The sequence below is a fragment of the Narcine bancroftii genome, chromosome 8 (genome assembly GCF_036971445.1).
Source record: "Narcine bancroftii isolate sNarBan1 chromosome 8, sNarBan1.hap1, whole genome shotgun sequence".
In the NCBI taxonomy this organism is placed as follows: domain Eukaryota; kingdom Metazoa; phylum Chordata; class Chondrichthyes; order Torpediniformes; family Narcinidae; genus Narcine; species Narcine bancroftii.
Genome location: NC_091476.1, coordinates 50,300,546 through 50,326,383, shown reverse-complemented (window position 1 = coordinate 50,326,383; position 25,838 = coordinate 50,300,546). Strand labels below are relative to the sequence as shown.

At 41.0% G+C, this 25,838-nt stretch overlaps 1 protein-coding gene and 1 long non-coding RNA gene across 3 annotated transcripts in view; one reads left to right on the top strand and one right to left on the bottom strand.

The window, feature by feature from the left end:
* Nucleotides 1–17,911, bottom strand: part of LOC138740678 (sodium- and chloride-dependent neutral and basic amino acid transporter B(0+)-like) — a 37,262-nt gene extending 19,351 nt beyond the window's left edge. The window contains exons 1-7 of the mRNA XM_069893667.1: nucleotides 17,766–17,911; nucleotides 13,926–14,057; nucleotides 12,738–12,905; nucleotides 7,653–7,791; nucleotides 6,881–7,013; nucleotides 5,904–6,044; nucleotides 3,980–4,208 (exon numbers count right to left, since the gene is read on the bottom strand). Coding sequence (XP_069749768.1) covers nucleotides 3,980–4,208; nucleotides 5,904–6,044; nucleotides 6,881–7,013; nucleotides 7,653–7,791; nucleotides 12,738–12,905; nucleotides 13,926–14,057; nucleotides 17,766–17,835 — 1,012 coding nt within the window. The 5' untranslated portion in view covers nucleotides 17,836–17,911. The remainder of the gene's footprint in view (nucleotides 1–3,979; nucleotides 4,209–5,903; nucleotides 6,045–6,880; nucleotides 7,014–7,652; nucleotides 7,792–12,737; nucleotides 12,906–13,925; nucleotides 14,058–17,765) is intronic.
* Nucleotides 1–25,838, top strand: part of LOC138740679 (uncharacterized) — a 53,383-nt gene that overhangs the window by 4,996 nt on the left and 22,549 nt on the right. Inside the window, exons 2-3 of one of the 2 annotated variants that reach the window (XR_011343112.1) lie at nucleotides 13,933–14,108; nucleotides 14,242–14,389. This is a non-coding gene — a long non-coding RNA (uncharacterized lncRNA). Of the gene's footprint in view, nucleotides 1–13,932; nucleotides 14,129–14,241; nucleotides 14,390–25,838 lie in introns of both variants that reach the window. The other variant, XR_011343113.1, reaches the window with a different exon arrangement.

Here is a 25,838-nt window from a genome sequence, read left to right as displayed (position 1 = left end):
ATGTCTGATTCAAAAATCCACAACTTTTAATTCATTACTCTACACCCATTTTGTATGCCATTAACTGTGGTGCTAAAACAAATTGCTGACTGTAGGGTTAGACAATTTTCATTTGTTTTATAGCTCGTGATATGTGGTGGCTACATTAACATTGTTTTTGCAATGTTAACCAGAACAAATTGATCAATAATAGCTAATGCATAGAGTGCTTTAACAAAGTATGAGAGTGAGAACTTGTAACTGCGGACATAATGCAAGTGGTCGAAAGTGGTGCTAGTGCAGTACATTATTTATTTTAGGTGAGTTAATCTAATGGATAAGCATGGCAGACGACATTGGCTCCTGTAACTCCAGCAAGCTTCCCATGCTCACATTTACCCAATAGGCTCAAGATCACCAGTTGGAAGAGCTCAAGCTCTGGATTTTGGAGTGTAAGTATTCAACAAGAAAACCCTCAGAAATGGGGTCTAGTTCATCACACAGAAGTGCTGGAGAGACTCAGCAGAACATGCAGCATCCATTTCACATTAAAGTCAATCAATATTTTGGGGCCTGAGCCCTTTGTCAGGAACCGCAGTCCACCCACAAGTACCAGGATGTCACCCAGTGCTTTCGATTGCAATCTAATGATGACCTGTTCTGAAGAGGAGGTGGCCTGTACAAGTGGGATGGATTACATCTGAACTGGAGGGGTCAGATATATTGAGTGGGAGATTTGCTAGTACTCCTTGGGAAGGTTTAAACTAAATGGGCAGGGGGGTGGGGCTCAGTGCAGAAATGAGGCAGAGGAGAAGTTGGAGGCGAATACTGTACTCAGGGAGCCAGTGTGGTGGACAGGTCAGACAGGAGTACAGCAAATTAAAAGGAAAGATACATAATTTTAATTGTATTCAATTCAAAGCAAGGGGCATAATAGATGAGATCTACAAACTCAGGGTGAACGGTGGTGGAGGGGTGATCTTAAGGGTTAAAAAGCTGCAGGTCATGCGCGGTGGGCAATCTGTTGGCTCCTAGTTGGAAACAATGGGAGGAGAGGCCAGGGAGGTCTGTGGGTGGAGTATAGTGGGCAGTTTAAAAACTGTTTATTACAGACAGTGAAAGGGGTGGAGAATGGGGCCCAACACACTCCATCATTACATTCATAAAGTAGCATTGAAAGTCCGGCCCCAGCATCACGGCCATGCAAAGCTGCAGCATCACGAGCAGATTAAAGTCTTTGTAGTCTGTGGCCCATACAGACAGAATCACTACACAGTAGCCGGGAACATCTGCTATTTGGGACTTTAAGACCAACGAGACATTGTGGTTTACTGGCAAGGGAGTAATGCTGCATGGTGTTGGGGTGGATAAAGCTCTCCGTGTTCCCACGGTTGAACAGACAGCTTGTAAAAAAGACCATTTACCCCAATGTCCATCATTGATTTGGTGAATTGGTGAAGGTTCCCAGTCTAGTGTGGTGGAGGCAAGTTTTGAGTCACTATCGGGCTCTGTAGATACAGTGGAATGTTCAGACATTCAGTTACAAAATGGCGGCCCCCAGGGCCCAAATGTGGTGCTGCTGGGTTGGGAAGATGGCGGTGTCCAGGATGGCGCCCCCCAGAGCCCGCACACACCACTGCTAGGTTTAGAGGGAGACCCAGATTTATACACTTTAGAATAGTGTCCTTTCTTCCCACACTTAGTGCAAACCGCATATTTTTCCGAGAAGTGTTTTCTCGGGTGTTTTAGCAGGCTTGCGGAGTACAGTGGCCATGGTCAGGTTGCTGGTGGGATTTGGTGGTGTGCCACAGGCTCCCACTTCCCAAGTTGGTGGCGTCCACAGTACCCACGAGGTGGCCACGTCGTCAGTTGAGTATGCGTCCATGTTTTGGAGGGCGACCTCTAGTGTATTGGCTAGCTTGACAGCCTTCTGCAGATTGAGCTCACCTTGCTCCAACAGTGTTTGCTGGATGTAACTGTATCTTATGCCCATGACATTAGCATCTCTGATCAGGTTCTCCGTGTTCACTACGCCTGTCACTAACTTGCAGTCGCAGACCCATCCAAGAGCTCACAGGCTTTTCAGTGTGCCCATTGCCGCTGGAAATGACTGGGCATCCCTGGGCCTGGCGCAGGAATGCAGCACTTGCAGCCTATTGTCTTCTAATCAAACAATAGCAGAGGAGGACTGCAGGAACGCTTTGAAGCAACGCAGCCAGAATTCGAAGCTGTTGGATGCATCAGGCATTTATGGGTCGAAGTCCAACTTTTCTAGCTCCATTGAATAAAATTGATGCACCATCAATAACTTCAAATACTACAAGTTGTAGAGAATCTGAACAGAGACACGACCTTGCTGGTCGACTGCCCTGGACTGAGGAGAGGGGCTGTGGCACAGTCGCCTTTATTTATGGGTCAGTGGGAAGAACCTCAGGCACAGACACCAAGGGGTGTGTCCTAAAACATCCAAACATATATACAGGGGTTTACCACAACCCAATGAATCCATCCATGGTTTCCTCAAGATTCCAGTAGTTTTTTTCTGTTTCTCATACTTGTAGGTAAATTAGCTCCTGTAAATTAAGTGTAGGTTTATGGCAAAAAGTATACTTTTGACATTTTGATAAATGAGAAAAGATTAAGTTGGAGAGGATCGAGAAATAAAGGAGGATAGGAATTAGATTACACGCTATCCCTGCATTAGAGCCATTCTGATGATGCCAGTATTGAATGTACAAATCTCTGATTGAATGCTTGAGATACAGAATAAGATACATTTTATGAAATATATGTGGAAAAAAAGTAAATAAATAAACTTTTTTCAATGCATTTCTTGACGCAGAAGCTATAGCTTCACATAGTGGAAAAATCGCAACGTGGACTATTTTCTAGCCATGTAATAAACCTCCCCTGCCCTCTCATAACACAGAGATTACTTGTTATAGAATTGCTTCCCTGGAACAATCATGGAGGCAATGGGGCAAATGGCCTCCTCTACCACCTTAACTGTCACAGCCCAATAACTAATGCTACTAAAATTGTCACATTCTTTTGGAAACTTTAGATGAACAAAGTACTCAGTGAGTAATCTGCAATTGGAAAGTGAGCCATTAATTTGTATTATCAATTTTTAAGGATGACCTGTGATCTTTTCAGAAATGTATTCCCCAGTAACTGACTCTAAATACACAATCTTTGATCTCACTCAACACTTTAAATAATTCAAAAAACTAGCAAAATATATTTGTGGTGCTAATTACATGCCTTATATTGTATCCTGTGCTACTAACTGAGCTTCAAGTTCCCTTGAAACTCCTTTGTTATTTTTCCTTTAATCTTATTGGGGATATGTTTCCCCGCGTTCACTTTTTTCTCACTGGTTCTCTATTTTTGCTTGTCCATTTATCTCATTGTTTGGGCAGTATTAATGTATAAATCAGGCAGGAAGTTCAGGGCCTTAAGTCCATAGAAACTCTTAGATAGGCATAGCCTCTCACCTTTGGTCTTTCCTCCCCTCATCTTAAAAAATGCAAATCACTGGCATTTAAGAATATAAATACATTTTCAACATTCACATAGAATTAGCAATAACCACAATTGCCAAGTCTTCTACTAAATGGAATATTTTAAGTGGTCACTCTCACTATTTTACATTTTAAATCATTAGTGTTTTCTGATTTTATTTCTTATCTCATTTCCCTCTATGTAATTTTACTTATTCTCTGTTTTTAATCAACAAAAGATTCACTTTTCTCTAACACCCCACCCCCAAGATTTTACTATCTCTCTTTTTTTGGAATTGGTGAGATACTAAAACAAATTTCTGACTGCTGTTCTCTAAGGTTCCTGATGTCCTGTTTCCCTCATTTCTCCATTAACAATTCACCCATCTAGCAGTCCACAAAACAAAATCAGTCAATATTTCCAAAAGAAGTTTAACAAGCGATGGAATCTTCTGCGCCAATAAAATCCAGCACATTAGAGTGGAGTCTACAGGTACCTGACTGAGCAACCTCTGAAACGGGCTTGTCTTGTGCATGAGCCAAGTGTCCAAGGATGGAGAAGATGGCAAATCCAGCAAACACACTGGTGGCACAATTCACAACACAAACAACAATGGTGTCTTTGTAACAGTTGTTGTGGAATTTGTTGTAGGATGACAGTGTTAATAAGCTGCCCCAGCCCACTGAGACAGAAAAGAAAATCTGAGTTGCAGCATCTTTCCAGACCTGTTCAATAGAAGATAATATCAGTTGAATTTTACTTGAACACATTCAACAGTAACTATGAAGATCATGGAGTGGGTTCCTATCAGCTTTCTAAGGTATGCTGACTGATACTGCTTCTACTGGTCAACAATGGAGCCATTGTTCAGACCCCTTGTTCACCCTCTGCTAAAGATTCAATGGTTTCTCCTGTTATTTAATTAGTGATGCAATTCATCCCTTGCAGGATCTGCACTCTTGTCCAATGGACAGTTCTTCAACTGAAAGTGGAACAAAGAAACCTTTTCACCATTAAATTAATTCAAATCTCAATCAATAATATAGCTTTCATCAACTATTGATAACCCAAAGTGTCACTAAGTGAAAATGCCCTCTTTTTTTTGAAGAGGTGATCTATTTTACTACATTTCAACTCCTTCCCCACTGCACTTAACTGAACAGAAAAAGGAGAAAGATCCGAATGATCTGTTTCAAGTTTTTCTTTGTTTAAACTTCTATTTCCTAGCTTTTCCTTTTATGTATCCACTCTTTCAATTCTACCCCCACCCCCCTTTATTTATCTTCATGTGAAGAATTTGACATTGAATTCACTCACGCACCTTTTGCATCCTTGAGCCGGTAGGAACAATCCTTCAGTGTGATGACTTACCCTATTCTCCCTCTTTTCATACAGAGCTGATTCTGGACCATTTTCATATCCAATTCACAGGACAAAATACCATCAACATTAAACAAGTGGAATGAATAAAGGGTATTGTTCCATCTGGTCCAATCACCTTTCCCCCACTCATTTCCATTCTATCACCATTATCATGTATATCCCTTGTACATTTTTTTTTGCATTACCAATTCTGCCATGCCTGCAGAATAAAAGAATCTCAAGGTTGTATGTGGCAATAAATCTGAAATCTTGCCACTTCTTTATTTGTCAGATTCCAAGTAGCCTTTGCTTGGACATTAACCTCCTGCTTTACCCAGTATAACTCATCTTCCTCCACCTGGCCCCCATTTCTTTCTCTAGTTCCTCTCTTCCTGGCACCTACCAATCTATTACCTCTGTCTCCTAATTCCACCCCTCATCCTCCCCATCTGTCTGTTATCCTTCACTCCTCCCTGGATCATCAACACTCTACTGTCCCCTGTCAAACTCCTCCCAACCTGTCCTCATTCTATTGGCTACCTTCCCTCAGCTCTCTCAGTCTTCATGAAGGGTTCCAATCCAAAACATTAACAATTCCTTTTTTCCATTGATGCTGCTTAGCCCACTCAGTTCCTCTGCAGATCATTCATTTTTTTCTGTTCCAAAGGGCAATGACAATATTGGATCAATATTTCCCATGAATTTATGGGAAATTTCTCTTGAAAACCCTGTGACTGAATTTGTTCCAAGTAATTCAAGGAATAAGTGCCACTGCATCATGCCTGCGGCTTCCAATCATATATAGCTCCAGCCTTTCTCTTCTCTTCCCACCCATCTCCCCCCCACCATCCCCATCTGTGAGCACTGAATAAAAAACCCCAAAAACTTACATCAGATATTGTAAAAAAAATCTGTTAAAATCTGGTTTACTTTTACAGAAGTGAATCACAATTATCAATATTAACTTCGTTTTGTACTTTTTGAAACAAGAATGCAACACCTCAACTTTAATTTTAAAAATAAATCTTGCATTCTTTGGAACATTGTGGATTGCTCACCTCAGCTTCAGCCAGTTTGGAGAAGTTTGACTGGCTTCCAATGTAGAATTTGATCCCTTTATGAGCTCCTTCCAGGGTAAACCCTTGGATACAAAGTCCAGTCAGAATCAAATATGGGGCTGTTGCAGTGAAATAAACCACCTGTCCATGGAAGGGGGTCATTAATATCCTGTATTGCTGTCTTAACATTTATATTAAATAGTAGGATTACAGTTTAAACAGTGAATGAAGCAGATATGAATCACAGTATTGTAAGCACAAAACACTGGAAGCACACTCAAGGTCAGGCAGTGTCAGTGGAGACAGAAACTGTCAACCTCTCATTAATCTGGAACATGTACTCTCTCTGAACCTATGCTATTCCAGCATTTCTTGATTGCATTTCAAATCTTTAGCCTCTCAATTAACCTTATCAACTGCGACTTTGGCACAAAAATATATGGAAGCTGAAGAAGGTCATTTAACCATTTGTGGTTTCATTGCCATTCAATTAGATCACAATTGATCTTTCATCTCAGTGCCACTTTCTTGCACTAACTCAATTTCCTTTGGTTTCTAAATCTGAGCTATGTACTGTGTGTGCATGGGTGGGCACTGTGGTCTGGAGAAATTTAGTTTGTTGGTTGTATATGAGCAGTCAGATGATAACAAATTAACTTGAAGATGGTATTATGAACTGCATGTTAATATAAGTGTAAATGGCACAACTAGCCAAAGGTGGATCACAGTACGATAAGTATCTTGAATTTATAGAATTCATTGTCATCTCATTGTAATTTTAATGATCTCAGATGGAACCATTGCATGAATCCAGTCAATCAGCCAGCGCTCCCAACAAAACACAATATTATAATTTATATCATTGTCTCAGAGAAACCATGTCAATTCACAAATAATTTTAAATTTTGATGGAATTTTTATTGCATTGTCAAATTCATCATTGAATTGGTTACAAACTGCATTGACAATTGTTTTACCTTCCCTGAAGATTTGATTCCTTTTGATAATGCAGCCCCAATCATGAGCCAGGCCAGGAGCAGACAGAAGGCTAAAGGCCAGATTATCTTCCCTGTCTCATCTATTGAACCTGAACGGTGTAAAGCCTTTTTACTAAATAAAATAATCATAGGAAACATATTTTATAAGGAATCACGGTTACACACTGTGTTCCATGCAGAGCATCTGAGAATTTACACGCATCTGGAAAATTTTCAAATTAATGATGTCATTCTCAATTATTATCATTTATATTTGATATTTTTCCATCAGTCATTAGATTTAGTTCATAAAGCAGGAATCTTATTTTAAATACACATGGTTAATGAGATACTCCAGTGAACTAATTTGAAACAGTTCCTAAAATTGCTCCTATTAAAACTACTTGGGAAAATTGTGACTTCACTTTGTTCAATTCCAGGATGAGGGACTTGGACGCAATACCATGATATACACAATAAAACAGATGTCAGAGAAAGATCATTTCAGCTATTTAATTTTGGTGAAGCTCTACATTGAAGAGCTAGTAGATTAAATCAAACCCTTAAAATGGTCTCACTGTGTATTATTAAAGAAAACTTGCAAGTGTTAGAAATCAGTGTTTTTAACAAGTGGAAAGGCCTCAGGTGTAATGTTAATTTGGAACATCTGAACTATCTAAACCAATTATCTAAACCAAATGGCTTTACTGTCATTAAACAGAACAATCAACCACCCAAAATGAAGCTACTGTCAAAGCAACACCCCACTTACTCCCAGTATTGTTCACTTGGGCTCTGGTGAGGAACTTGGATTTTTGATCCGTTTGAGCAAGTTTTGTTGATTGAAGGCAGCCACGTTGTCTGAAATTTTTCAAAATATCCCTCATCCAAGCTGAGATTGCACACCAAATCTGGAAAATATGAAATGTGGTTTGAGGAAACATCATACCAGAACAATTCTGTCATTTCTACATCATTCTAATCAGAGTCATGGCCACACTGTGAATAAATGGGAGAGACTGCAAATTGTTCAAGATTCGGTCTGCAAACAGGCTACAATGAGCACAGGTCCAGTCTGCATGCCAACTGTGGAACTGAGGATCTGCACTCCTGAACAGCCTTTGGCCAAGATATTTCAGAATAATTAAAACACTGATGTCTACATCATTGTGTACAAAACTCCCCACAAAAGTCTTTTCATGTAAAGCAAGACAAATTCCATTTGGTTAATTAGTCTAGTCTAGTCATTCTCAGCCAATGGGCCATGGCCCACTGTGGGTCTTGAAAGCTATTATTGTACATTTTGGCATACAAGTCAATCGGCAGATAGGTCAACCCCACCCCCCACCAATTTTAATGGTTTGATGTCTTATCCAGCATACAAGTTGGACCCCATTTTTTGGCTTGTCTTGACTTCCCAGGAGCAACCCAAATTTTTTGAAAATACTCCAATCGCAAGTAACAAAGCTGTAAATTAAGTACGTTAAAAAAAAATCAGTGGCAACAGACCTGGAGTGGGAATGTCGTGCTCCCTGAGGGAGCAGGAACTTCGAACTACCAGGCACGAGCGGCAATAGCAAAATCAGAGTTCCAGGTAGGAGTGGCAGCACCCAGCAGTAGGGAGATGTCAGGGAGTGGCAGCGCTTGTGGTGGGGAGGTGCTTCCAGAATCAACATCAATCTGGTTTTTCAGGTGATTTTAACATCTCAAAAGTATATCCGGCATATAAGTCAACACTTACCCCTCCTTTATGACAATTTTTTTTAGGGTTTCACTATTCAGCTTATATGCCAAAATATATAAAATACATGAAATTAGATACAGATGTGTTTCTTACAGACCAGACTTTGACTTGAAAATATTGCTCAGTAATTGCCACTAGTGGGCCATGAAATGTTAGGCCAGAAGCCAGTGGAGGTTGAGAGCCAATGGAGGTTGAGAGCCAGTGGTCTAATCAATCTACTCTCGTTTGTCTGCATGGTAATGAAAGCCACCATTGACAATGGCATATTTGCTGATGTCCAGGCATTTTCAACGCTTGATGTCCTGTTTTGCGGAAACTGCCAAATTGTTTCGCCTGGAAGTCAGCCTGAAGAAAACATCAGCCAGCTCCCCACCATGACTACCAGCCCCCCCACATCTCCATCGGGCACACAAAACTCAAAACGGTCAACCAGTTTACCTATCTCGGCTGCACCATATCATCGGATGGAAGGATCGACAATGAGATAGATAACAGACTCACCAAGGCAAAGAGCGCCTTTGGAAGACTACACAAAAGAGTCTGGAAAAACAACCAACTGAAAAACCTCACAAAGATTAGCATATACAGAGGCGTTGTCATACCCACACTCCTGTTCGGCTCCGAATCATGGGTCCTCTACGGCATCACCTACGGCTCCTAGAACGGTTCCACCAGCGTTGTCTCCGCTCCATCCTCAACATTCATTGGAGCGACTTCATCACCAACATCAAAGTACTCGAGATACCAGAGGCTGACAGCATCAAATCCACACTGCTGAAGATCCAACTGCGCTGGGTAGGTCACGTCTCCAGACTGGAGGACCATCGCCTTCCCAAGATCGTGTTACATGGCGAGCTCTCCACTGGCCACCGAGACAGAGGTGCACCAAAGAAGAGGTACAAGGACTGCCTAAAGAAATCTCTTAGTGACTGCCATATTGACCACCGCCAGTGGGCTGATATCGCCTCAAACCGTGCATCTTGGCGCCTCACAGTTCGGCGGGCAGCAACCTCCTTGGAAGCAGACCGCAGAGCCCACCTCACTGACAAAAGACAAAGGAGGAAAAACCCAACACCCAACCCCAACCAACCAATTTTCCCTTGCAACCGCTGCAACCGTGTCTGCCTGTCCCGCATCGGACTTGACAGCCACAAACGAGCCTGCAGCTGACGTGGACATTACCCCTCCATAAATCTTCGTTCGCGAAGCCAAGCCAAAGATACTTCATCACAGACTCCACCTATGACCTTCATAATTCTTTAAAACTGAATAAAGCCACCCCTCAGCTTCTTTTTCTCTAGTGAGGACAGTCCCAGGAAATTCAATCTCTCTTTATAACACAAGCCATCCAGTCCCAGCAACATTCTTGTGAATCTTGTTCATTTTTAAATTTTAATTTAGACATCCAGCATGGTAACAGGCCCTTCCAGCATATGAGCCCATGACACCCAAAAAAAAACCTAATTAACCCCCTACGTTTCGAAGAGTGGGAGGAAACCCACACAGACACGGGCAAAACATACAAACACCTTAAAGAAAATGTCAGGTTCAAACCCGGGTGGCTTGCGCTGTGTAATATCATTGCATTAACCACTACGCTAACCGTTTTTGCACAGTCAAGCATAATCACATCTTCCTATGGGGTGGTAAACTGAACTACATCTAACACTTCAAGTAAGGTCCAACATAATGCATAATATGATGTCCCAACACCAAATCAATGCCTCAGCCAATTAAGGTAAGTATACCATCTACCTTTTCACTACCATATCCACCTGTGTCCCCTCTTTGAAGGAACTATATACTTGTACCCATTCCTACTGTTTAATAACACTCCCTAGGGCCCTGTCATTCACTGTGTGTGTGCCAGCCTGGTTTAATTTCTCAAAATACATGATGTTGCACACATCTGAGTTAAATACCATCAACTATTCCATTGCCCATTATTCCCATTGGGTCGAGATCCTGTTGCACCTCAGACAACATTCTTTACTGTTCACTATATTGCCTGTTTTGGTGTAATTTGTAAACTTACTAATCATGCCACCAACATTCTCTTCCAAATCATTAATATATATAAAACAAGTAATTAAATGGCTCAGCACCAATCCCTGAGCCACACTGCTAATTACAACAATCTGAAGCGGAACCCTCTACTAATACCATCTGTCTATGACCATCAAGCAAATTTTTCCATCCTTGTTTTGCTTTGAGAACTGGCAAAGCACAGGAAATATTATTCAATTTTTTATCTCAATCTCAAAATTTAAGCTTTTTGGATGGTCAGCTATGTTGGAAAAGTCATAGACAGCACATTTTGAAAATCAAAATCCAACGAAGCAAAGTCAGCACGGCCTTGTGAAGGAGAAACTGATTTACAACTTTATTTGAGTTATTTAAAATTTAGACACACAGCATGATAATATGCCCTTTTGGGCCATGCTGCCCAATTTATACCCAATTGACCTGCAACCCCAGTACATTTTGAACTGTGGGAAACTTACATGGAAAACCTATGCAAACACAGGGAGAACATACCAACTCTTTACAGACAGTGTTGGATTCCAACTGTGATCCTGATTGCTAGCACTGTAACACTGTTGCACAAGCCACTATGAAACCTTTCCACCCAAGAAGAAATTTTAACCAGAATGGGTTAAAGGAGAACCAACTTGTGTAATTATTTGGATTTCCAGATGACTTTCAACAAGGTGCCTTACAAAAGGTAAAATTAAATGTATTGGCACAGATAAAAGATTGGCCTGCACAGAAGCAGCAGTAAGGGAGTCAGTTTCAGGTTGGCAAGTTGTGACTGGTGGGCTCTACCCAGAGATCAGTGGTGGTATACATATATCTATCTATCTCTAACAACTCTGAATTTAATTAAAACCATGTAGGTAGCCAAAGAGGTAGGAGTGGGCAGAAACTTAAAATGGCAGGCAACCAAGCTCAAAGTTCCCTGATGTGGAAAATAGAGCAATTAGCCAATCTGCCCTGGTTTTCTCTGTTTGAGAAAGAGTCACATTGTGAGCACAGAGTACAGAAAACAAAATTAGGAGCTAGATCACTACTTTTTTTTTTCTTTTCTTTGGCTTGGCTTCGCGGACGAAGATTTATGGAGGGGGTAAAAAGTCCACGTCAGCTGCAGGCTCGTTTGTGGCTGACAAGTCCGATGCGGGACAGGCAGACACGATTGCAGCGGTTGCAGGGGAAAATTGGTTGGTTGGGGTTGGGTGTTGGGTTTTTCCTCCTTTGCCTTTTGTCAGTGAGGTAGGCTCTGCGGTCTTCTTCAAAGGAGGTTGCTGCCCGCCAAACTGTGAGGCGCCAAGATGCACGGTTTGAGGCGATATCAGCCCACTGGCGGTGGTCAATGTGGCAGGCACCAAGAGATTTCTTTAGGCAGTCCTTGTACCTTTTCTTTGGTGCACCTCTGTCACGGTGGCCAGTGGAGAGCTCGCCATATAACACGATCTTGGGAAGGCGATGGTCCTCCATTCTGGAGACGTGATCCATCCAGCGCAGCTGGATCTTCAGCAGCGTGGACTCGATGCTGTCGACCTCTGCCATCTCGAGTACTTCGACGTTAGGGATGTAAGCGCTCCAATGGATGTTGAGGATGGAGCGGAGACAACGCTGGTGGAAGCGTTCTAGGAGCCGTAGGTGGTGCCGGTAGAGGACCCATGATTCGGAGCCGAACAGGAGTGTGGGTATGACAACGGCTCTGTATACGCTTATCTTTGTGAGGTTTTTCAGTTGGTTGTTTTTCCAGACTCTTTTGTGTAGTCTTCCAAAGGCGCTATTTGCCTTGGCGAGTCTGTTGTCTATCTCATTGTCGATCCTTGCATCTGATGAAATGGTGCAATATTTGGGGTCTTCAATAATGCAAAGGTTAGGAATGAAAGGGCAGGAATTGCATTTCAACCTTCTACACCCACCTGGATCGCTAATTCTGATTCTCTCCCCACAGATGTTGCATGACCTGCCTCTGACAGTCCCAGTTTTTAAATGTAAGACTCAGTAAGCTGTCCCTTTTACTGTAATTAATTCAGTTTGAAGAAAGTGGAAGCACCAAGTTGATGCTTAATCTTTTCCCAACGCAAGTTAGTTCAGTACCTCTGTGTGTCCTGCTGCAGGTTTCGTCTGCGCCCCACCAGCTGAAGCAGTCTGCCCAGGGCAGCGGTGACTGGAAGGAGGAAAACAGGTAGAACAGGCTGTAGGCGATGATGCAGCAGTAGGAAATGTCACAAAGTGCAATCACAAGGAGCATAGTGACCCCAACACCTTAAAATAAATGAGGAGCAGGAGTTTAGAATAGAAACATTGAAATATATTTCAGCACAAGGATTGTTGATCAGGCTGTGATGGAAGGCTTTCTGCTTGCCTGATGAGTATTCCTCCATATTACAACCACCACTTAAGGAAAACACAACTATTTGATTGACACCATATTTACTGTACTCTATTTGAAATTTGGTGGGAGAAAGGTGAAACAATAACCAGTATTATAATGATGGGAAAATATCTAAAAATGGAGCCTGCAGGTGGGATTTGGAGTGACAGTGAATAAGACTGAGATCAGCAGAATTGATGTGGTGGAAGGTGGAACCTGCCCACCAGAATTAATGTGGCAGCTGGGTGACTATGGTTTAGGATTGGGCCATCTTGGAATTCACCAATGGCCAGGAGAGTTGGGGATGTTAGTGTAGTGGTGTCAATTAGACCCAACAGACCAGAAGTCAAGATTAATAGCTATAAACTTAGTTATATTTTGCTGTTGGCCTGATTCCTAAGCAGTACTGAGGGAAGGGATTGGATGATACCACCTTTTTTAGGAATCCTGAATGGGGAGGAGTTACAGTATCGGGACAGGCCAACCAGTACAGTGTTCCACCACAGTTAGGTAAAAAGAATATGAGAGATAAGGAACATTAATTAACTTACCCATGATGCATCCTAGTTTAGCAATACCAGTAAAAACTAATTAAACAATTAATTGTGCCAATGCGTCCCAAGGTCCCAGAAATTAAGATTTACATGGGAAAACTGCTTCTAAGTACTTAAAGCATTTGGATTTTTTTTAGTCTATATTTCCAGGCCCTGAGGTCTATTCAATTTATCTTAATTTAATGTTTGATAGGTTTGCTTGCTGCATATGATTCTTCTGTAAAAGTTTTGCAGAGATCAGATTGTGATCAGTGATCCAGCAAGACTCCAATCTGATGACAAAGCTAAAGGTAGTACATTAGAAGAGCTTAAACTCACTTAAACGTTTGCTAAATTATAACACAAATAAAAATTAACCTTGCAGAATAGGCACAGCTTTCCACACCTTAACGGGACCGAAGCCGGCAAACTGCCCAAAGGACGATTCCAGAAAAAACATCGGCATCCCAATGAGTGCCAACATGAGTATATAGGGTATAAGAAAGGCACCTGCAAAACATTCAAAAGGACTTCATCGGAGGGCAAGATCAAAAACGACTGGTATGGAGTCAATCTGACAGGTTAACATTACACCTACATTTCTAAGAAAATGTACTTCGTATCTGCAGCCTTCCACTTTTGCCCATCTTTAACTTGTATCCTTATGTTTTGTGTCTCCCTCACTTTTGTAAAGTTTCCTCCAGCAACAACTACAATTTGGAAGATCAGAGATGGATGGAGAGACATGATTGCCCATGCTGAACAGCATAGAAGGAAGAGATTTTCATCTTCAGGAAGAGACTTTCTGCTCCCACTTTAAATCTCAGAATGAAATGAGTAAGGTAATCTGCATTTTGTAAAGTTCATTAAAATAACTTGTTTATAAATATGGTGCGCTGTTAGCCAGAATCAGACACACACAAGGTAAAGACTGTACAACTGGCTTTAATCCACAAAGACTTCCACAGAGCCAGGCTGGCTGTAGCTGCAGTAACTCTGAGTGAGGCCTCGGAAGGCCGGCGCAGGCTTATATCCTGGAGGGTGATTGACACCCGACCGGGTGGAGCTTGATCCCTTCAAGCCAACTGATTGACAGCCAGCCAGGTGTTGTTCTGTCCCCTTACTTTCCTGCAGGTACAGAGGTTGCCCCTGCAGTAGGCTGGTGGTGTGCCACACTAAATTTTTTTTTTTTAATTTACCCATACCGCACGGTAACAACAGCCCACAAGTCTGACGGCCCAATTTACACCCACTTAACTTACACCCCAGTATATTTTGAATGGTAGGAAGAAACCAAAGCCCTCGATCCGGTCCCGATCGCTGTTGCGGTAAAGATGTTTCGCTGACCGCTATGCCAGCAATGCCACCCTAGTTGTGCTTCTGTTTTTTCAGGAAAAATGTTTGACAATTTCATTTTCTCTTCCCAATCTTGAGGCAGCACGAGTATGTGGAGAAACTTGATGTGTCGAGTTAATGCATTTTGAAGAGGTTCAGATAAAGTTAATCACCAGTTGTACATAGCTGCAAAGATCCATGCATTTTCATTGTCAAACAATTTTCTTTGATAGATCTCACTTAATAATAATAAACCATACACTTCTGGGTTGTTCCCCAAAATTATATATGGTTTTATAAAAATTATACATATGTAACTGTGAGAATTAATTGATCTTTCCTGAAATAAAGAATGTTCAAATTATTTGTTACCCAGTGAAATAAATTATTCTATGGTTCATTGAATTTAGTACCATCTTACTAAATTTATGTTAATAGCTCTTTCCCCTCATGTATTATCAATGGGAGATCCCCATTGGTGTGAATCAGCAACATAACCTTACTCCACACAGTCAGTCAGTGTAGCAGTGAGTGCAATGTTATTACTGTGCCAGGAACCCATGTTCAAATCCAGCACTGTCAGAAAGGTATTTGTAGATTCAATCTGTGTCTGCATGTGTTTCCTCCAAGTGCTCCAGTTTCCTCCCACATTTCAAAAATGGATGGATGTTATAGGTTAATTGGGGTATTTGGGTGGCACGGGCTTGGGCGCTGGAAGGGCCTGTACCGTGCTGTTGGATCGTATGTACAGGCAAACCCCACTAAACGCTACTTCACTCAACACAAAATTCAGTTACCACAATTTGGAAAACTGCAGCCATTTCCTGTTTTACCCATGTACCATGAGATCATTTTTGGAAATTCCTGGAAACCTTGAGTTACAAGTAGATCCTGTGAATGGCCCTAAATAAAATAGGCGCAAATGACAGTCAGATTTGGTGTGTGTCCCCAATTAAATATGGATAAAAAAAATGTGGAAAAATAATCTGAAAATGATATTAAAAGGAAAATAAATTGTGTTAGAAGAAACACTAATTATTAAACAACATGAACCCCGATGTGAAAATCAGACACGATCTGGGCTACAATGAGTCAATAGTACAATTTTAAGTAAGAAGCATGAATATAAAGAACAAGATAAAGTTGCATCAGTTCCTCTAAGTGCAAATAACTTGAAACCCAAGCCCATTAATGATTGAAATGGAATGGCCACTTCATCTTTGGAATGAAGATTGTGGCCAAAAGCGAATAAATACCACTTGGTAAAAACAAAACCTTCAAACCAAAGCTTTAGACATCTTTTTGATGCTTAAAGAAAATAATTTTCAAGGGGGATACCAAAACTTTTGCTGCAGGGTTAGGTTGGTTTGACGACTTTAAGCATCGAACAGGATTACACATCGTAAGAATCACAAGGCAAGCTGCCAGCCCTGATAAAAATGCTGCCGCAAACTTTCCAGAATTTTTTCAAAAAGGATTTGAACTTATTGAAGCCGCCAAGGATTTAAATCTAAATATTGATCCTAACATGAAAATAAGCATGGAAATCTGCAGCAATTTAGAAAAAAGCGACCGCTACCTGTAGGAAATTGTACAATGAGGAAAAAAAATCAAAATCTGTGCAGTCAACTTTGGACTATTTCTGAAAAATAGATTAGTTATGATGTAATTATGAAATAAATAAAAAATATCATTATTATTTTATTAACCTTAACAGTTTTGGCATTTTATGTAGCTAAAAGTTGTTTTTAAAAGCACATTTTTAGGTCTTGATGGATGATCTGAAAGAATGGGGATTCATTGTAATTATTCCGACTGATTCTATTAATGGCTCAATGCGAATTCATCTGACATGAGTAAAAATTGGGATGAATTCATCATGTAAAGTAGGATTTGCCTATATGGGGCATCCCATGGCTGTGTGTTTAGTCCCCTGCTTTACTCATTCTACACTCATCATTGCACAGCCAAGTTCAGCTGCAACAAAATCCACAAATTTGCTACCAACACCACCATTGTTGGTCAAATAACTGGAAATGATGAGTCAGGATACAGGATGGAGATGAAAAATAGGGATGGGTGGTACCTCACCAAGACCAATGGACTTTATGACTTAATGAAAGAGAGCCATGAACCCGCCACATTGATAGGATAGAGAAGAAAGGGGTTAGAACTTGTGAGTTCCTGTGAGACCATATTTCCTTGAGCCAGCACATTGAGGCAATGCTGTAGAAGGCATATCAATCCTTCGACTTCCAAAGTCTGAGGAGATTTTGAATGTCATCAAATATCAAAATTCTACAGGTGTGCTGTGGAAAGTATACTGACTGATTGCATAATAACCTGGTTTGACAATTTGAGTGCTCAGAAACTCAGAAGGTTCCAGAAGGTAACAAACATAGCCAGATCCAACCTTTAAATGCATCTATGTGAGCTAATGCCACAAGAAGGCAGCCAACATCATAAAGGACACTCCATCACCATGGTCACAATCTCTTCCCACTGCTACCTTTTTGGCAGAGGTACAGGAGCCTAAAAACCAATCAGGGACAGCTTCTTTCCAAAAGCTATCAAGCCCATGAACTTTCCCTTGTTACATTAATCAGGGACTGCTCTGATATTACAAAAGGATGGTCTGCTCTGTTAGAAAGTCACTCATTTCCCCTAGTATAACTGTATATTTATTATATATCTATATTTATTGCCTTACTAATTCAATTAAGTCTACTATTACACCTTTTATTTTAAATTGTTTTTGTAGGTCTTATTATACAAAGTATCTGTTAAACTGCAGCAAGTAAGAATTCTGGAGCATATGTAGATTGTACAATAATGATGATAATAAATATAATTGTTAGAATTACTGTCGAATGTCCACAGTACCTCCTCCGTTCTTATATGCCAAGTAAGGGAATCTCCAGATGTTCCCCAGACCCACAGCACAGCCGATCATAGAGAGCAGGTAGTCAGCCTTCGAGGACCAGTTGCCTCGCTCCACATTTTTATCACTTTCTCCCACTTGTCCATCGGTGGTTGTCTTGAGAAAGAGAGAGGAACTTGGTAGAAATTAGACTTTGACAAATCAAAACACAAACAAGAAGTTTGCTACAAAGCACAAAGCTCTTTTCCATTCATCAGGAACCAAAAAAAACATTCCCAACCCCATAAGTGACCTTAAAGATCACAAATCATCAAATCATTAGCTCCTTTTAGGAGTCTCCATAAGTTTATTTGCCATGTTTTAATGAACTACTTACTGTGTGCTCCATAAAATGTGTGTGACGGTCATTCAAGGAGAAACTATAAATGGCTATTTCTTTGTTATCCATCTTTGGCAAGCGATGAATGTTTCTTCCATCTGCTTATGATGGGTTAAATTTTGAAAGATTGTTTCATAATTGTTTGGATGAAAAGCTGTGACTAACACTTTACACTCAAGAAGGTAACTCTTCTACGATCAGAAGTCACGATCTAACCAAAAGCCCTTTCACTCTTTTCTCATCACCTGCTTAATCCAAGGTATTTGAGTTCTTTTGCTATTGATTAAACAGCGTTTCACTGCCAACTAATTTGAATTGGTTTTAGAACACTTTGTGCCAAAGTACAACTAGTTTGCATCAATAAGTTTGACAACAACTGCATTTTTAAAGGGACCAGGACCAGGAACTCCAACCGCAATCAGAAACTCAAGTGAGATAGAGCGCTGTTCATGTTTGTTCAGAACTGGGAAACAATTGCTGGATAATTCCTCCCTGTACTCAAAGGCATATGCACAAAGGTATTTCTAAAAGAAGAGTTTGCATCAGCTCAGATCCAAAACTCGACATAGAATATATTGTATTTTAAAAAAACTAAATGAAACAAGAAAGTCTGCAGGTGCTGTGATTGTAGTTAATACAAGAAAGTTCTGGAGAAACTCAGGAGGTCCTGCAGTGGTCTAGGAGGCAAAGATCCTTTACATCAGAGAAACTGAATGCAGACTGGAGATTGTTTTGTTGAGCACCTTCTCTTTCTCTGCTGCAAGAGTAGAAATAGGTCCATAGAAACCCATTACAATTCCCCACCCCATTCCCACACCAACATGTCTGTCCAAGGTCGCAATGCCAAAATGAGACACCTGCAAATTGGAGGAACACCTCATATTCCATCTTGCAACTCTACAACCAGATAGCATTAATATCGACTTCACCAGTTTACGTTAGCTTTCTTTCCCCCCCCCCCCCACCCCACCCCATCTCTCTCTCTTTCCCTATCCCTTGATCTCCTTTCCTACAGCTCCATAGTCAAAGTTCAAATTTATTGACAGAGTACACATGCAGCACTGAGATTCTTTTTCCTGTGGGTCAAGCAGAATTTCTATTTATTGATCAAATAAAAACTGTACTCAAGAAAAATATACATATACAAAAGTTAGAAACCAGCAACAAGAAAGAAATGTAAATACATTGTGCAAATTCAGAAATAGTAATATTCAGTCCTAGATAATGTGCATAACATGAGTGCTCAAATGAGTCTGTTGTTCAGGAGTTTTGATGGTGGAGGGGTAGCAACTGTTTCTGAACCTGGTGACGTGAGCCTTGTGGCCCCTCGACCTCTCTCCTGATGGTAGGATCAAGAAGAGAGCGTGTGCTGGGTGGTGTGGATCCTTGATGATTGCTGCCACTCTCTGATGGCAGTGTCCCACGTAGCTGGGAGAGTTTTGCCTGTAACGCCCTGGGCTGTGTCCACTACCTTTTTCAGGGCTTTCCGCTCAGGGACAATGATGCCCCGTAGCAGGCCGTGATGCAGCTGGTCAACACAAATTCCACTGCACATCTGTGGACATTTGCCTGTTTCTGATGTCGTATTGAGCCTCCTCAAAATTTTGAAGAGGTGTTCTTCAGATGTCATTAATATTTTGAGTCCAGGAAATGTCTTACCAGACAGTGACTTACAGGAATTTAAATTTACTCACCCTCTCCACCGCTGATCCCAGATTATAACTGGATCGTACACCTATAGTTTTAACTTCCCAAAATCTATAATCAGCTCCATAGTTTTGGTGACTTTGAGTGCAAGGTTGCTATTGGTACACCATTCAGCCAAGTTTTCAATCTCCATCCTGTAATACTGACTCCTCGCCCCTTTGTATCTAGCCACTGCTGTGGTATTTTCAGCAAATTTGTAAATGGTGATGTCGTACTAAGAACGCAGCCCTGTGATGCTCCAGTACTGATAAAGATTGTAGAAAATCCAGGATCTAATTACACAGTGGGGTATGGAGCCCCAGTTTGCTGATTAGTTTTAAATAGATAATGGTGTTAAATGCTGAACTGTAGTCAATAAAGAGCATCCACGTGTTCCAGGGCTTGGTGTAAAGCTAGTGAGATGGCATCTGCCGTAACCCACTCCCCTGTTTAATTCTCTTCTCCGTCCTATCCATGTACACAGGCTGTTGGCCTGTGCTCCTCCCCCTGCTGCTTCTACTGTCAACAACCCCCACCCCTCCCCAACACCACCTTTTTATTCAGGTCCCTGCCTGCCTTTTGCTCATACATTAAGGTAGGGCTCAGTCTCAAAAAATTGATTATATATCATTGCCTCCTTTAGATGCTGTGGGGGCTGCTGAGATTCTCCAGCACTTTTGTGTATTAACTTAAAACCTACAGCACATTTTACTCAATTATTCTCTAAATCATTGTTTTCCATTTCAGCTTGGCCCATTCTTCCCTTGTATGCTTTAAGTTAAAACACAAAGCTGGAGAAACTCAGGGCAAGCAGGTCATTGGAAGACAATGAGGTTGGTTTTGCTCTTGTGAAACAAGTTGTGTGATGAGTTGTGCGATATTCCACCAAAGCGAATACGTTCTTTATATCCTTAGTCTGAAGCCTGCAAATTAAGGGGGACCGTTTGACCAGTTGAGGGTATAGTAAGGGAATCACCCACACTTGAGCAATTTGAGCAATTAGTTGTAGCATCAACCAATTTAACCTATTTGAACTAGTTGAAAATGAGAGGTTCTTAAATTATGATACCTGACCATTTACTATGGGGCTGACTACAGGGATAGTCTAAAATCCTGTCCTGCCAACTGCAAATGTCACTATGCAGTCAAAAAAATACTTTGCATGGAAATACCACTGGGGAAGGTTTGGCCCACTCAAATATCTCAGAAGTTGGTAGTGGAAAGTTACGTTCTGAGACTTGGGTATTGTTTTGGGCAGCTGGTTGTGTAATCAACCTGGTCTATTTAACCTATTCTGAAACAATGTTTCATCCCATTTAATTACAATTGTTGACAACTCGGAATCTGGATACTTTGGTAATGTATTTTTCCCGCAAGGTGAAAGGGTCAGATGGCAAACGATTTAGTCAGTACAGTATACCTTACCACAAGGAAATACCGTCTGAGATAACTTGGAATTAGGGCTGGGAAATGGGCTAGGCTATCAATAAAAGCTCAGATGGTACCCCAGTACAGACAATGTGCTATATTAATGCTAACCATGGTAAGCAATACTGTATCCTGTCAGCGGTATTAACTAAAAAACTAGGAAATGAAACATGGCCAGCAGGAGGGATGTGGAATACTGGTACAATTGCCAACACTGAACAACTACTGTGGCAAAAAGATGCCTCTAAGAAATGAAAAATAGAATTAGAGAATAGAAGGAGGAAGCTCACAAAAAGTGGGATGAGGAAAGGATTAAGAATTGGAGGGATAACACAAGTAGTGGAGGCAAAACAGTGAGTGCTCAAAATGGACAACAAAAAAGGTGGACGGAATTGCAGTCAGAGAGCGACTGGCATGATCAACAACAGAAGAGGGAGAAGGAAAATAAACAAAAGCACTAATGATTAATAAAGTAACGAGAAAACAAAATGACGTATTAGAAGAAAAATATGGAGGTGAGGTGGGGTATGGGGCAACAGCTTGTCCAAAAAGACACACATTAAACTTTTCTCCAGCATAGAAGGTAGTAAGTGGAGGCTTCCAAGTGTCAAAACAGAAGCTCTGTAGCAGTCATTGCGATAAAATGGGATATTTAAAGACCACAAATGATCATTTCAGATTAAAAACCTGGTAGTTACGATTAAAATATTAAACGAGTCTGAGGAAAAAAAGACCACAATTTATAGCATGGGAAAATACAGACATGAATGATTTATTTTAAAAAAATGGGAGCAGATTGCAACGGTTGAAATATATAAAGTTCTGTCCACTTTTACTCAAACCAAGACCCCAACCTTAGAGAGAGAGAAACTTTTGCTATCCCCCTAACTTACTTACTCCTTTCTTGTTCTACTAATCTGTACATGCATACTAACACCATTTTAAGTGCTGTTTCAACAAGCCCACATTAAATTTTCTCCTGACACTATCTGAAGATTAAACTTGTTATCGATAAAAGCAGGTTTGCAATTAGCAGTTCTTAAAATACATGGAGAAAATTTAGGCATTGAAAAGAAGTCATTTATCAGTGCACTTTTTTCATACATCACGTTAGCAGGGATTGTTTTTGGAATATCAGCCACTTTAGAAGTCTTGTTCAAACGGACCCCTTCTTGAATAGGTGCAAATGATCCTGGCTAATTACTTAACTGTCTGCAAACTTACTGCTTAAAGTTCAGTCAGGCTAGATGGGGCTTTTATCTCAGGATATTAACTAAGAAGATACTTGTCTGTGGTCAATAAAGTCAGGATGGTGTTTGGAATAATTTAAAGTAGACAGAAAAACCAAATGATCATGAATAAATTGAATAAGAAACTCAATAAAACAATTTCTTGGATAAAGAGTTAAAATATGAAGTTGAGATGAATTGCCAGACTCAAAAGCCACTTTCAGGTGCAATCTCCATCAAGAATGTGGCTGGAGAAGTGGATACTGACCTGAAGAATTGCTGTTCAGGTGGCAGCCCTGAAAGTGCTGTGCTGTGCACCTGAAAAAAACTGTTCCACAAGAGGCACCTCAGAGCGCACTCCAGATCATGTCGGTGGGGGAACGTTGGGCCAGGGGCGGCCGGCGGAGGGGGCTGTCAAACAGCGGGGAGGGGTGCTGACAGGTCATGTGCCGGCGGGCTGTCAGGCAGCAGGGAGTTGGGTAGCCGGCTGATAGTGTCATCAGCTTGCCCCTTCGCTGCTGCTTTCAGGTGGCTGCATTCAGGTGCCTCGGGAGACTTTGCCAATTGGAGGCGCATCAGGCTCTTCAGGTGGGTATCCCAACAGCTGCATAGGGGTATAATATTCAGTATTCTGGCCACCTGAAAGAGCCTACAGTAAAAGAGGTGGAAACAGATACAATAATAATATTTAAAAGGTTTCCAGATAGCCAAAGGCATATGAAGAGGATGGAAGGATATTTAAACGACAGAATTTTAGTTTGATTTGCACATTGGGACTGGCACAGACATGTGGAGTTAAAGACTGTTTCTTGCTGTGCTTTTAAGGGGATTTTAAGTGGAAGTGAGTTTAGCAGTGAAAAAAAAACACTATAGCAGGATGTGTAATGAGAAAACAAGCATGATTGGAGGCTGCTGTAATGGACTATAAACACCAGCATAGAGTAAATAACAACTTTGTGTCTTAAATTCTCTCTTTAAATGATTTTCAGAAGCGAGAAAAGATCACTGGCAAATCAGAACAACACCCCATCTTCTGACTGGCCACCACTGAGGACAACTTAAACTTGGTTCTTTTTTCATTTCAGATGTAACTGGATGCTGTAGCATTTGATGATTCAAAAGTCTTGCAGGAAATACCTTGGAGGCAAATTATAGTCCAAATGAGGATGCTAAGAAGTGATTCGGATTGAGCCATACACGTATGACAAATATTAACACATTTGAGAAAACAGTGCCTCAAAATGCTTACTGCAGTGTAAATTTTTACTGCTACCTCTTTCACTCAGAATATTCACTTTCAAACCACCCTTGTTTTTGGTAAAACACTCCGATTTTATTTAAGATGAGGACTCTTTAATCTCAATCATAAATTAACCTAGTTTTCCTGCAAACTGAAAGGAAATTCAATCAATAATTGGTTAAATTGAAAATTTAGAATACCTAAATATTTCCATTCCATTGAAATGCAGCAACTCACTAACAGAGACAAGATACCCAAGTGAGCAGGCAGACAGCAAGTTTCTGGACAACTGGGGCAGTGATAACATTAAAAGCTGCTTTCTTTCAGTAGAGAGATGCCTCGGCCACTGAGAACCAACAATGGGAATAGAAGGGTCGCGCCCCCACATCCTGATACTCAGCTATAAATTATGCCGGCTAAACGTGTACCGTACCTGATATCTTTGTTACTTGCTTATGTGAACAATTATACCCACAATGGCAAGGAGGGAATGATAAATATTTCTGTAAATACCACACTACAGACATGGTGCCATCCACAATTTTAGTGAAGCAGAAGGGAAAAAAATGAATAACGAAGAATGCTGCATGCCAATAAAACAATGTGGGTAAAGGGACACCGTGCAGAAGTGATTAGGTCAATTTTTGTGTTTATAATCTGAGTTTACTGAATTATTGTGAGTACATTGCTCTAATAATTGCTGCTTTAATTTTTAAAATGATACTGCCTTGAAAATGTGTTTAAAATTTATCAAGGGAAATATTTCCTTGCTATTGGCTACCTGAGGTACTAAACTCAGATAATGGTCCTCACTTTGTTGTGGAGATTTAAAAAAATTGAATAAGGAATTGGGGATCCTGCAATATTTCCATTACTCTCATCAAACCCAGACAGCAGGAATAGTGGAATGTGCAAATAGGTCATTAAAAAATTAAACTGGCAAAATTGTCTAGGAAACAGGGCTAAAATTTGCCAAAAGTGCTACTCACAGCATTATTTAAAATGCGAGTGACGCCGCAGGTTAAGTCGGGGCTATCTACTGCAGAGATAGTCCACAGAGAGCCAACTCAGACACCTTGGGAAGCAAAGCCCGCACGGCCAGTGGGGATGAATTTATTATCATCAGGCCAAAACATGAGAAAAGATTTGAGTAATCTAACTTAGACTTCTTCGAGTGGTGCATTCACCAGTACTTCAAGTCCACTTAAAGGAGGGTAATCCAACAGAATCAAAGTGGTGAACATCCTAATGTAGAATCTGAACATTACATCCTCATGAGGAAATGGGATCAGAGGAAATTGAGAACTCAGTGAGGTAGACATTCTAGGTGCTGTTAAACAACACTGACTGCAGTAAAGTTCGACGGACACCCTCAGTGGATACACCGAACAGACTGAAGAAAAAAGGCCCCCCTAAAACCTAGACTTTTTATTCTAACATAAGAACTTTATTGCTATGACTTTTTGTCGCCTTGATATGTGAACTGAATACCAGAGTCATGACTGAAAAGAGGAGTTTTGGGTGACTCCTTACAGGGAGTGATAATGGATTTTTAAGACTAAACAGATTACAGACAAATGTAAGTTAGGATAAACACGTGGAGGACAGCAGAGTAGCAGGACCTCTTTTGGGACCCACAGATACATAACCATACCAAAGCTGGGAGAAAGTAAAACTTCACTGTATGCAATGTTTTTTGATATAGGGCATATCCACAGCTGACGACCAACTTGACGTGGGCCTGTTAATTGGGATATGTGGTTCCCCCTATGGCTCATGTACAGAAGCTACACTAATACCCTGATTGGCCAGAGGTAACTGGGTTCAGGACGAAGGGAGTTATCTCTAGGATGGAGCAGGTCTTTATGATTCTGTTCCCCTGGGATGGTACGAAAAAGGCATCCTAAGAGCTGATTGGCCGACTCAGTGTTGGAGCTAATGAAATAGATAAGGGACTCCCAAGTAGCTGGGAAGGTGGTTTCTCAGCTGTCAGTGGAGATGGTTGCCATTCATACCGTGACAATAGACTCTGATTTTATTCCGGCTGGTCGTGGGGAGACCTGTAAAATTATAGGTCAAGGCTGCTGTACGTAGAACTCTGACAACATCACTA